Source organism: Narcine bancroftii, chromosome 13, assembly GCF_036971445.1.
Source record: "Narcine bancroftii isolate sNarBan1 chromosome 13, sNarBan1.hap1, whole genome shotgun sequence".
Taxonomy (NCBI): Eukaryota; Metazoa; Chordata; class Chondrichthyes; order Torpediniformes; family Narcinidae; genus Narcine; species Narcine bancroftii.
Genome location: NC_091481.1, coordinates 68,249,194 through 68,261,917, shown reverse-complemented (window position 1 = coordinate 68,261,917; position 12,724 = coordinate 68,249,194). Strand labels below are relative to the sequence as shown.

General features: G+C 42.3%; 1 protein-coding gene across 7 annotated transcripts in view; it reads right to left on the bottom strand.

Moving 5' to 3' along the window:
- The window catches only part of fam234b (family with sequence similarity 234 member B), a 51,646-nt gene that overhangs the window by 11,931 nt on the left and 26,991 nt on the right, over positions 1-12,724 (bottom strand). For 6 of the 7 annotated variants that reach the window (XR_011347837.1, XR_011347839.1, XR_011347838.1 and 3 more), the window contains exon 11: positions 7,538-7,655. Coding sequence is in view for 4 of the 7 variants with exons in the window: in XM_069907937.1 (XP_069764038.1) it covers positions 7,538-7,655 (118 nt within the window). In the remaining 3 variants the exon portion in view is untranslated. Of the gene's footprint in view, positions 1-13; positions 2,792-7,537; positions 7,656-12,724 lie in introns of those variants that run through there. The other variant, XM_069907938.1, reaches the window with a different exon arrangement.

Genomic DNA, 12,724 nt, shown 5'->3' with positions numbered 1-12,724 from the left:
AAGACATTCCACAGAGGTTCAGTTACACGGATTATGATTGCAAATACAATCATTTTATTTTGAAACTGGATGATTTGCACTGATGCAGTCCTCTCGCAAATGCACCCTCAAGTTTTCTCCTGTCAGCCATGCAACATGGGGCTGCAGCTGCTGTCGCGGTGGGAAATGCAGACGGCCGTTTGCATGCAGAGAGGCCAGGGATGACGGGGGTTAGCCCGTGAGGAGTCGCCTAGAGCCCTTTTTCCACTGGCATCTCAGTTAACTGGGCTGTGCAGTGTCCCAGGATAGGAAGCCCTTTGTGCTGTCTCCACTGGGCCAGCCTTTCCTGGGACACGAATTGCTTTTTCACTGAACACAACTCAGCCCCGGGTATCGGAGCGTTCTGCCTTCAACTGGAAATGGGTGACTTTCTGCTGCGGCTTTTCCACTGGTGTTATCAGCACGCTGGGGGATACGAGTCGGGGTAGAGGAGGTTAATCCCTGGTGTGAAATGACATCATTTGACACCTGGGACAAGATGTCAGTGGAAAAGGGGCTTGGGACCGTACTTGCTGGAATTTAGAAGAATGTACAGCATGGTAACAGGCCACTTTGGCCCACATCCGTGCCACCGATTTTGACTTTTCCTTTTTCTTGGCCTATTCTTATCTATTTTGTAAGGTGGTTTATATAAGTGTGACGCTGCCGCAAAACAACGAATTTCATGATGTTCTTGACAATAAATTTTGATTCTGATAAGGTGGCTGTGCAGGTTGATGCATTAGTTTACAAGACGTTGACCTTCATTATTTGGGGATTGAGTGCAAGAGCCGCGAGGTCATGTTGCAGCTCTATAAAACCCTGGTTAGACCACACTTAGGGTATTGTATTCAGTTCTGTTGCCTCATTACAAGATGGATGGGGAAGCTTTGGAGAGGTGATTTATCAGGATGCTGCCTGATTGGAGAAGGTTAATAGAGCTACTATTTTTCTCTTTGGAGTGAAGAAGGCTGAGAGGTGACTTAATATCAGTCTTCGTGGTTATGAGAGACATAGACAAGACAGCCAGCCAGCACCTTTCTCCCAAGGCGACAGTTGCAAACTCGAAGATATCTGTTATAAGATGAGGGGACGAACGTTTAGGGGAGACACCAGGGGTAAGTATTTTTTTTAACCACAGAGAAAGTGAGTGCCTGGAATACATTTCCAGGGGTGGTACAATAGAGACATTTAAAAGACTCTTAGACAGGTACATGGATGCAAGAAAAATAAAGGGTTATGGGTGTAAGGCATGGAAGATTTATTTTATGGAGTAGGTTTTTATAGTTTGGCACATGATGGACTGTACCTATTCTGTGTATAATGCTCTACGTTCTACCACGTACATGTTCACCATCTTACATGCTACAGACAACCAGGTACGCAAGATACACCGACTACAACAGTAATACATTCAATGACCCCAATATTGAAGGAGATAATAAAGGACTGATAAATAATAATGACTAATAAATTCAATTACAGTTTAAGGAAAAAGAAGTAGTGCTTCAATAGTGCAGACAGGTCTTTTTGTGGTTCCGGGGTAGTTTATGGTTAGATTAGTGAGGGGAGGTTCAAGAGCCTATTCGCTGTTGGATTATAAATGATTCTTAAACTGGATGTCTGGCTTCTGTACCTTGTAACTGAAGAGATCAGTGCAGAGATTGTGACCAAGGTGATGGGGGCCCTTTACGATGTTGGCTGCCTTCATGATGTCTTTGATGGATGGGAGGCCGGAGCCCGTGGTTGACCCAGCTGCGTTTGCTACCTTCTGTGTTTCTGGACACTCGAATGACCAAACCAAGCCATCAAGTAACCAGTTAGTGCACTTCTCACAGTACACCTGCAGAGAAATCAATGACGTACCAAATTTCCTCAGACTTCTCACAGATGGGTGACCCTGTGCTATAGTCAGGAAGCAGGAGCCCCTCCTGGCATCTCACAGAGCCAGGGAAGGCCATTCAGCCCCTCTTAGACACCTATCCAACCAATCACCATCCTCACACCATAGACCCTCAAATTACTCCCCTTCATCCAATTTTGTGTGGAAGTTGAGTGGATTCTGTTTTCAGACACCACAGGAAACACAATTCTCTAATCCCCACCAGTCTTTTTGCCAATTACGTTGCATTTGTTTTCTGGTTATTTAATTTTGTACTTATTCCAATAAAACCACTCACCATTTTAAACTCTTCCATCAAATGTCCCTTTAAACTTCTCAACTTTGGGGTAAATAATCCTAGTTGTTCTAATCTTAATTGCCTGATTGAATCTCTTCTGCACAAGGGTGATAGCAAAGTGAGAAGTTGCTCAGTGTTCATTCACTTCATTTCCAAGCATGACTTCACAGGATTGCATGGACATAGAGGCAGTGCAGGAGAGAGGCACTGAGGTAAAGCTCAGTCACAATTTCACTGAATCGCAGACCAGAAAGAACAACTTCTTCCTGCCTCTATTTATTACGATGCTACGTAATGCGACTTGATGAGGAAAGTTTATCATTGCCATAATGTGTTCTACATGGCTGCTATCAAAGAATAAATGACTGTATCCCAAGTCCAGCAACCTGCATTCAATCCTGACCTGTGGAGCTGTTGGTGTGGAGTTTCCTCCTTCACCCTGCAGCTGCATGAGTTTCCTCCAACAGTCCAAAAGGCCTACGAGCAGTAAAAACAAAAAGGCAGCGAGAGCAGGGAATGGAGACACAGTGCTTCTCTGCAGGGTCCTACTACCCGGTGTTGAAGCCGACAGCTCCATTCAAGCTTTAAACGGTCTGTTAAAAAGGATCCAACAATATTTTTATTAAACATTGTTGTTTGTTGTATATATATATCAATGATAATGTGGTAAATTTGATCAGCAAGTTTGCTGATAACACAAAGATAGGAGGCGTTGTGGACAGTGAGGAAGATTTTCAAAGTTTGCAGAGGGATCTAGACCAACTGGGAGAATGATCCAAAAAAAATGGCAGATGGAAGTTTAATGCAGACAAGTATGAGGTGTTCCATTTTAGAAGGGCAATCCAAGGTAGGACACAGACAGTAAATGGTTGGGCATTGAGGGGTGTGGAGGAGCAGAAAGATCTAGGTATATAGTTCTCTGAAGATGGCATCGCAGGTGGACAGGTGTAAAGAAAGCTTTTGACATTTTAGCCTTTATAAATCCAGGATTTAGGATGTTATGTTGAAGTTGTTTTAAGACATTGGTGAGGCCAATTTTGGAATATTGTGAGCAGTTCTGGTCACTGAACTACAGGGAGGGTATTAATAAGATTGAAAGAGTGCAGAGAAGATGTTGACAGGTTGAGTTACAGGGAAAGGTTAAACAGATTAGGACTTTATTCGTTGGAGCGAAGAAGAATGAGGGGAAATTTGATAGAAGTTTACAAGATTATGAGAGGTATAGTCAGAGTGGATGCGAGATTTTAGCTGAAAGGGGAAAGGTTTATGGAGAACATTAGGGGGAAGTTCTTCACTCAGAGAGTGGTGAGAGAGTGGAACGAGCTGCTATCTGATGTGGTGTATGTGGATTCGATCGTGTGTTTTAAGAATAAATTGGATATATACATGGATGGGAGAGGCCTGGAGGGTTATGAAATGGGAGGTCAGTGGGACTAGCGAAAATGATGGTCGGCACAGACTAGAAGGGCCGAATGGGCCATTTTCTGTGCTGTAGTGTTCTATGGTTCTAGTGGAGGTCCATGCCCAACGTGGTAGCACCTGTGCTGGGCAGCGAACTGCGAGGGGTTGGGAGCAGTAGACCAGTGCAGGGGACCAGAAAAAAGGGAGAACACTTACTCCCCCCACCCCCCACCATTGAGAAGCATAGGAGACAACCCTACAGGACGGTGACCCCAGCAATGGACCAGCTGTGGGCTGCTGGAGACTGGCTCAAGAGGGCGTTGAGGGCAAGAAGGTATCCCAAAGGCTTCCTGGAAATATCGGAGGTTTGGATCTTGAGCCGAGGAGACGGTTCGAGTAGGAGTCTATGTGGATGAAGAGACTGCAGGAGAGCTGAAGATGAATCCACGGACACTCAGTGACTCTCATTTGCTTCTCTTTCTCCTATTGTTAGGGGCACTGGGCAATGTTGATGACAACTCGTTTGTCATGGCAGATAAAAGTTGGTATATCACACTTTTATGTATATTTACGTGGTAATAAAAATAACCTTTGAACCGGCCGCTGTAATTACACCCCGTCCTGGATATATGATAAAAAGAGACCCGAGACGTGTTGGAGGGAGATTAAATTATGGGGACACATTGAATCACTGCCCTCGGACCTGATGGACTGAATGGCCTCTTTCTGCATTGCCACGTCAGGATAGTGAAGTTAAAGAAGGTCTCAGAGAAGTGGAGAAGCTTCAAGGAGGGATTTCAAAGTGGAGGGAGCAATGTATGCGAATACAGGTTCTCTATGATAGGCCAGTGATTGAAATCAGGGGTGTGTGAGAGACCAGGCCTGCAATGAACATGGCGATTACATGGGAGACCGGACATGGGAAAGCAGAGTTCATTAAGCAACGTAACAATAGAAATGAGTATCAAAATTTTGAGATGGACCTGAGTCCAGACTGGATCAATTACAGATTACCAAACCAGGAACTGTGATGGGGGGGGGGGATCAGGTGCCTTAATAGGGCTAATGGTGTCTATGTGGGACGTTCTTGGAGAAATAACCAAACCAACACTGAGAGACCCTGACTCCAGCATCGGGACAAGGATTTGTCCTTTAAAACAAAACTCTGTGAATCTCGGAACAATCACTGTTCCGAGATTCAGAAGACACGGGTATCAGCTTTCATTCCGACATGAGATGAAACTTCACACCTCCCGCCCTTCCCCCTGCTGAAGACCACCAATTCTCTTTGATTGGAGCTAGATGAATGTGGAATTGCAGATTAGGGAGAACAAGGAGGGAATAACTGAACTGCCTGCGACACACAATGGCTGGTGTGTCAGGAGACCCGTGGGAGAATGAGCTGGACCCAGTGGAGCGCTGAGAATCAGGACACCGATATCCTGCAGGGTTTACTCACAGCCTCTCGGGATCACAGATAAAATTCACAGATGCCTTTATCTCTGCACATTTCTATTCCAGCACCTTCCAGGCTGGCTTCCAGACTCTGAGCTTTGTGGAAACTCTGCTACTCCATTGCCTCGACCTTATAAACTATCACGATCCCAACTCTCTTTTCCTTTCACCCTCCTCAAGCCAAACAATCCTTCATGAGCTCTGCTCCCATTCACCACTGGGGTGCTGGACATAGAGCCATTCCCTGACACACATCCGAGTTCTGTTCTGACCAACTGGTCGGATCTCAAAATGTAGCATGGCACGCAGTCCACTTTCTATCAGTCCCCCGACTGATCCCACTGCCTCGCACTCTCCCGACAACCTACGATCAGTTTCCTCGCTGATCCCACTACCCTGCGCTCTTTCGACAGCCTGCTATCAGTCACCATACTGATCCCACTGCCCCGCACTCTCCCGACAGCCCGCTATCAGTCCCCACATTGATCCCATTGCCCTGCGCTCTCCCAATAGCCCGCTATCAGTCCCCACTGATCTCACTGCCCCGTGCTCTCTCGACAGCCCGCTGTCAGTCCCTACACTGATCCCACTGCCCTGTGTTCTTGCGACAGTCCGCTGTCAGTCCCTACACTGATCCCACTGCCCCGTGCTCTCTCGACAGCCCCCTATCAGTCCCCACACTGATCTCATTGCCCCTCACTCTCCCGACAACCTACGATCAGACCCCCGACTGATCCCACTGCCCCGCGCTCTCCCGACAGCCTGCTATCAATCCCCACATTGATCCCATTGCCCTGCGCTCTCCCAATAGCCCGCTATCAGTCCCCACACTGATCTCACTGCTCCTTGCTCTCTCGACAGCCCGCTGTCAGTCCCTACACTGATCTCACTGCCCTGCGCTCTCTCGACAGCCTGCTGTACCTGCTCAGCATTCTTTTATCCTGAGAAATGAGAGAGATGCTGTGACGTATAGAATGCCGGGATATCGTTTGACAATCACTATTGCACATGCAGCCATTAGCATGGGTGAACACATGACCAAGCATAATTTTTACAGACATTTTTGTTTATTTTTTAAATTCATAGTTTTTTTTCCCCATCGACTGTACGGATGGTCGTAAATCGGGGAGAAGCTGTACTCATACAACTTTAGAACACTGTAGCACAGTGCAGGCTCTTCAGAACTAAACCCTTCCTACCTTGTAAACCCGCTATTTTCTTTCATCCATGTGCTAAGAGTCTCTTAAATGCCCCTAATGTTTCAGCCTCCACTACCAAGGCATTCCAGGCACCCACAACTCGGTGTTAAAAAAAACAAAAACACCCCTTCATTTCCATCCCTTTGAACTAACGTCCTCTGGTGTTTGCTATTCTTGCCATGGGAAACAGGTGTTGGCTGTCCACTTCTCAGAATCTTGCAGAACTCCATTAAATCTCCTCTCATCCTTCTATGCTCCTGAGAGAAAAGTCCCTGCTCTGCTAACCTTGCATCATAAGACTTATTTTCCAATCAAGGCAACATTCTGGGAAATCTCCTCGACACCCTCTCTATAGCTTCCTGTAAGGAAGCGACCAGAACGGAACACAAAACTCTAAGTGTGATCTCACCAGAGATTTGTAGAGTTGCAAATGACCCCTCGACTCTTGAACTCAATCCCCCATTAATGAACCACCGTATCTGGGACTCCCAGCTGCAACGTCCCCACGAAACCTCTTGGCTTCCAACACACTGTGTCTAAAATCTTCCTCTCTGACTAAGGATGCACCCTATCCTTACAGGAAGCTATGGAGAGGGTGCCGAGGAGATTTCCCAGAATGTTGCCTTGATTGAAAAATAAGTCCTATGATTCAAGGTGAGCAGAGCTGGGACTTTTCTCTCAGGAGCGTAGGAGATTTGATAGAGTTCTGCAAGATTCTGAGAGGTGGACAGCCAGCACCTATTTCCTATGGCAAGAATAGCAAACACCAGAGGACGTTAGTTCAAAGGGATGTAAGTGAAGGGGTGTTTTTTAATTAAAATCTATTAATTAATTTTTTTTTTTTTTTTGCACAGAGTTGTGGGTGCCTTGAATGCCTTGGTGGTGGAGGCTGAAACATTAGGGGCATTTAAGAGACTCTTAGACCAACACATGGATGAAAGAAAATAGAGGGTTTACAAGGTAGGAAGGGTTTAGTTCTGAAGAGCCTGCACTGTGCTATAGTGTTCTAAAGTTGTATGAGTACAGCTTCTCCCTGATATATGACCATCCGTACAGTCGACGGGAAAAAAACTATGGGTTAGGGTAGGATCAGTACACGTGGCTGGAATGGACGTAGAGGGCTGATGGACCTGTTCCTGAGTCATCCCTCTGCACAATTCATTGGGTGCATAGCCCTGGGGCTGGGTGACAGCTTTGCATTCACATGCTGATGGGCCGATGTCCCCCACAGTGACATCCCAATCAACCTGACCCGAGAGAATCTGTCCACACCCTGGTACTCACTAGCTGATGCTGTCACTGGGCCTGAGTGGGTGGCCAGCTCCAGAAGCACTTGGGGGTACGATGGGTGCAGAAGGAAGAGGTGGTACTGGTTGTCCTGATCAGAGCTGACGCTTGGAATCTGTGAGTAGACAGGACAATGAGTGATCATAGCAACGCAGCCCCAGATTCATGCCACATTGGAAGCTACAGCCAAAAGCAGGCGTACACACAGTGCAGTAACCAGAGGCCTGACTACAGTTACACACAGGCATACCCACAATGAAGTAACCAGAGGCCCGACTACAGCCACACACAGGCATACACACAGTGCACTAACTAGAGGCCAGGCTACCGCCACACTCAAGGGTACACACAGTGAAGTCACCAAAGGCCAATGTCCATCACTCCTCAACAAGTAACGATACGTTGCTTGGGCACTGGCTGGGATGGCAGTCACTACCCAAACCAGAGCTACAGTACTCTCTGAGCTGAGCCAAGCCCGCCACAGGGAAGGGCATTGCCAGATGTGAAATGTGTCCATGAGACTCATTCCCCACTGCAAACGAAATGCTTCTCTCTCCCTGCTCCTCACAACCTCCTCCATGAGAGCTGCTCCCATAGCAGTCACACCTACTGCCTTCGTGGAGCCTGCACACACATGGTCCCCAAGGCAGAGCCGCTCCATTCCCCAAGGGGGAGCCACCCCGCGCCCATAAAACAGGTCCTTCGCCCCATCTAATCTGTGCCAGACTATTATTCTGCCCAGTCACACTGATCTGCACCTAGTCCACATCCCTCCATACAGCTCCCATCCATGTACCTGTCCAAATTCTTCTTAATGTCAAAATTGAGCCCCACATTCACCACTTCCAGCACACTCTCTGTATGAAGAAGTTCCACCTCATGTACCCCCTAAACTTTTCCCTTTCACCCTTAATCCATGTCCTCTGGTTTGTAACTCATCCAACCTCAGTGGGAAAAGCCAACCTTCATTTACTCTGTCTATCCCCTTCATAATTTAAAAACCTCTATCAAATATCCCTTCATTCTTCCAGGGAATAAATCCTAACCTGTTAAACCTTTCCCTGTAACTCAGTTCCCAAGTCTGGACAAATCCAAGTTGTAGCAAATCGTTTCTGCACGCTTTCAATGTTATCCACATCTTTCCTGCAGTTGGGTGACCAAAACTGCACACATATTCTAAATTTGGCCTCAGCAAGGCCTGATACAACTTTAAGAAAACATACCAACTTCTACAGTCAATACATTAATTTATGAAGACCAATGTGCCAAAAGCTCTCTTTGCTACCCCATCTATTTGTGTACATGTATATGTATCTTCTTTCTTTTTTTTTTAAATTTTTTTTATTTTTCACACTATGAACCAAATCAACCAAAATACATACAAACATTTCCCTCTTAAATATACACAGTGGCATTTTCTCCCCTTTTTTCCCCCCCTACCTTCCCTCCCCCCTCCAAAACCAATAAACATTCAACATATACAATACAATAAACCCATTAAACAATGTCATCGCACAATGAAAATAAACAAGAAAATCGTGTCATCTACTTTTACACACTGGGTCAGTTCATTTTGTCTTCTTATCATTTTAGGGGGTGGAGGTCTGAGGCAAGCCCTCTCTGTTATGTTCCATGTACGGTTCCCAAATTTGTTCAAATAATGTGACTTTACTTTTTAAATCATATGTTATTTTTTCCAATGGAATACATTTATTCATTTCCATGTACCATTGCTGTTCTCTCAGGCTCTCTTCTGATTTCCAAGTTGACATCATACGTTTTTTTACTACAGCTAAGGCTATCATAATAAATCATTTTTGTGCTTCATCCAATTTGAGGACTAATTCTTTACTTATATTACTTAGAAGAAAGATCTCTGGGTTTTTTGGTACGTTGCTTTTTTGTGATTTTATTTAATACCTGATTTACATCTTCCCAAAACTTTTTCACTTTCTCACATGCCCAAATTGCATGTACTGTTGTTCCCGTTTCCTTCTTACAGTGAAAACATCTGATACTGTTGGATCCCATTTATTTAACTTTTGGGGCGTGGTATATATCCTGTGTAACCAATTATATTGTATCATGCGTAACCTCGTGTTTATTATATTTTTCATAGTTCCAGAGCATAATTTTTCCCATGTTTCATTTTTTATCTTTATGTTTAAATCTTTTTCCCACTTTTGTTTGGGTTTATAGCTTAATTCATCATTTTCCTTCTCTTGCAGCTTCATGTACAAGTTTGTTATAAATCTTTTAATTATCATTGTGTCTGTAATCACATATTCAAAGCTGCTTCCTTCTGGTAATCTCAGTCTATTTCCCAATTTGTCCTTTAAGTAGGCTTTCAGTTGATGGTATGCAAACATTGTACCATGAGTGATTCCATATTTGTACTTCAACTGTTCAAATGTTAATAAATTATATCCCAAAAAACAATTTTCTATTCTTTTAATTCCTTTTCTCTCCCATTCTCTAAAGGAAAGGTTATCTATTTATTGTAAAAGGGATTAGCTGATTTTGCATCAATAATAATTTTGGTATTTGGTAATTTGTTTTTTTTCCTTTCTAAGTGAATCTTCTTCCATACATTGAGTAAATGATGCAATGCTGGTGAGCTTTTATATCGTACCAGCTTTTCATCCCACTTATAAAGTATATGTTCCAGTACCTTCTCCCCTATTTTATCTAGCTCTATCTTAGTCCAATCTGGTTTTTCCCTTGTCTGATAAAAATCTGATAAATACCTTAATTGTACTGCTCTATAATAATTTTTCAAGTTTGGTAACTGCAAACCACCTTGGTTGTACCTCTAACGCTATCTCCCGTTAATGCTAACTAACACTATCCTCGGTTTCCCTCCTTTCCATTAAAAATTCCTTATTATTCTCTTTAGTTCATTAAAGAATTTCTCTGTTAAGGGAATTGGTAATGATTGAAATAAGTTTTGTATCCTTGGGAAGACATTCATTTTAATGCAATTTGCCCTCCCTATCAATGTTAGCGGTAATTCTTTCCAATGTTCTAAGTCTTCCTGCAATTTCTTTATTAGTGGCTATTAATTTGATTTGTACAAGTGGCTTAAATTATTATCTAACCTAATACCTAGGTATCGGATTGCTTGTGTTTGCCATTTAAATGGTGATTCTTTTTTAAATTCTGTATAATCCGCATTATTCATTGGCATCACTTCACTTTTATTTGCGTTGATCTTGTACCCCGATATTTCTCCATATTCCTTCAATTTCTTATGTAGTTCTTTTATTGATATTTCTGGTTCTGTTAAGTATACTATGATGTCATCTGCAAAAAAAACTGATTTTATACTCCTTCTTTATTTTTATCCATTTTATTTTATTTTCTGTTCTTATCAGTTCTGCCAATGGTTCTATTGCTAAAGCGAACAGTGAGGGAGATAGCCTAGTTGACCTACTTAATTTAAATTGGTTTGATACATATCCATTTACTGTTACCTTCGCCAATGGTCCCTTATATAATGCTTTAATCCAATTAATATATTTTTCTGGTAGATTGAACCTCTGTAATACTTTGAATAAATAATTCCATTCTACCCTGTCAAAGGCTTTTTCTACATCTAAAGCAACAGCCACTGTTGGCTTCTTATTTCCTTGAACTGCATGAATTAGATTAATAAATTTACAGACATTATCCGCTGTTCATCTTTTCTTAATAAATCCAGTTTGATCTTGTTTTACTATTTTTGACCAATCTGTTTGCTAATAATTTTGCTATTATCTTATAATCTGAATTAAGTAGAGATACTGGTCTATATGATGCTGGTGTTAATGAATCCTTCCCCATCTTTGGTATTACTGTAATTATTGATGTCTTACATGAATCTGTCAAGTTTTGTGTTTCTTTTACTTCTAGGAGAGGAGGAATTAATAACTCTTTAAATGTTTTATAGAATTCTATTGGGAATCCATTCTCTCCAGGTGTTTTATTGTTCAGCAGCTTTTTAAATATATCCTGTTTTAATATATCCTCAATTTCAAATGGTTTTATCAGTTTGTTTTGCTCCTCTTCTTGCAATTTTGGCAGTTCAATTTTAGCTAAAAACTCTTCTATTTTATCATCTTTCCCCTCGTTCTCAGTTCGGTATAATTGTTCATAAAATTCCTTAAAGTTCTCATTAATCTCCATTGATTTGTAATATGTAATTTGTTTGTCCTTTTTCCTTGATGCCAATACAGTTCTTTTAGCTTGTTCTGTTTTAAGTTGCCAGGCTAAAATTTTGTGCGTTTTTTCTCCAAGCTCGTAATACTTCTGCTTTATTTTCATTATGTTCTTCTCCACCTTATATGTTTGTAATGTTTCGTATTTTATTTTTTTGTCCACCAATTCTCTTTTTGTTATATCATCCCTTGTTGCTAGTTCTTTTTCTGTACTTACTATCTCCCTTTCCAATTGTTCTATTTCCCGATTGTAGTCCTTTTTCATCTTAGTTACATAACTTATTATCTGCCCTCTAATGAAGGCTTTCATTGTGTCCCATAATATAAATTTGTCTTTCGCTGAATTCGTATTTATTTCAAAGTACATTTTAATTTGGCGTTCAATAAACTCTCTAAATTCCTGCCTTTTAAGTAGCATGGAGTTTAACCTCCATCTATATGTTCTTGGTGGGATGTCCTCCAGTTCTATTGCTAATAACAGGGGTGAATGATCAGATAGCAATCTAGCTTTATATTCAGTTTTTCTAACTCTCCCTTGAATATGGGCCAACAACAAAAACATATCAATCCTTGAGTATGTTTTATGCCTACTCGAATAATATGAGTATTCCTTCTCTCTTGGGTGCTGCCACCTCCATATATCCATAAGTTTCATTTCCTGCATTGATTTAACCATAAATTTCGCCACTTTATTTTTTTGCTAGTCTTTTGTCCAGTTTTATCCAACATTGGATCCAAATTAAGGTTAAAATCCCCTCCTATCAATATATTCCCTTGCGTATCTACAATCTTCAAAAAAATATCTTGCATAAACTTTGGATCCTCTTCATTAGGTGGATATATATTGAGCAAATTCCAAAATTCTGAATATATCTGACACTTTATCATTACTGGATCCCTGCTGGATCTATTATTTCCTCCTCTATCTTGATTGGTGCATTTTTATTAATTAATATAGCTACACCTCTAGCTTTTGAATTATATGATG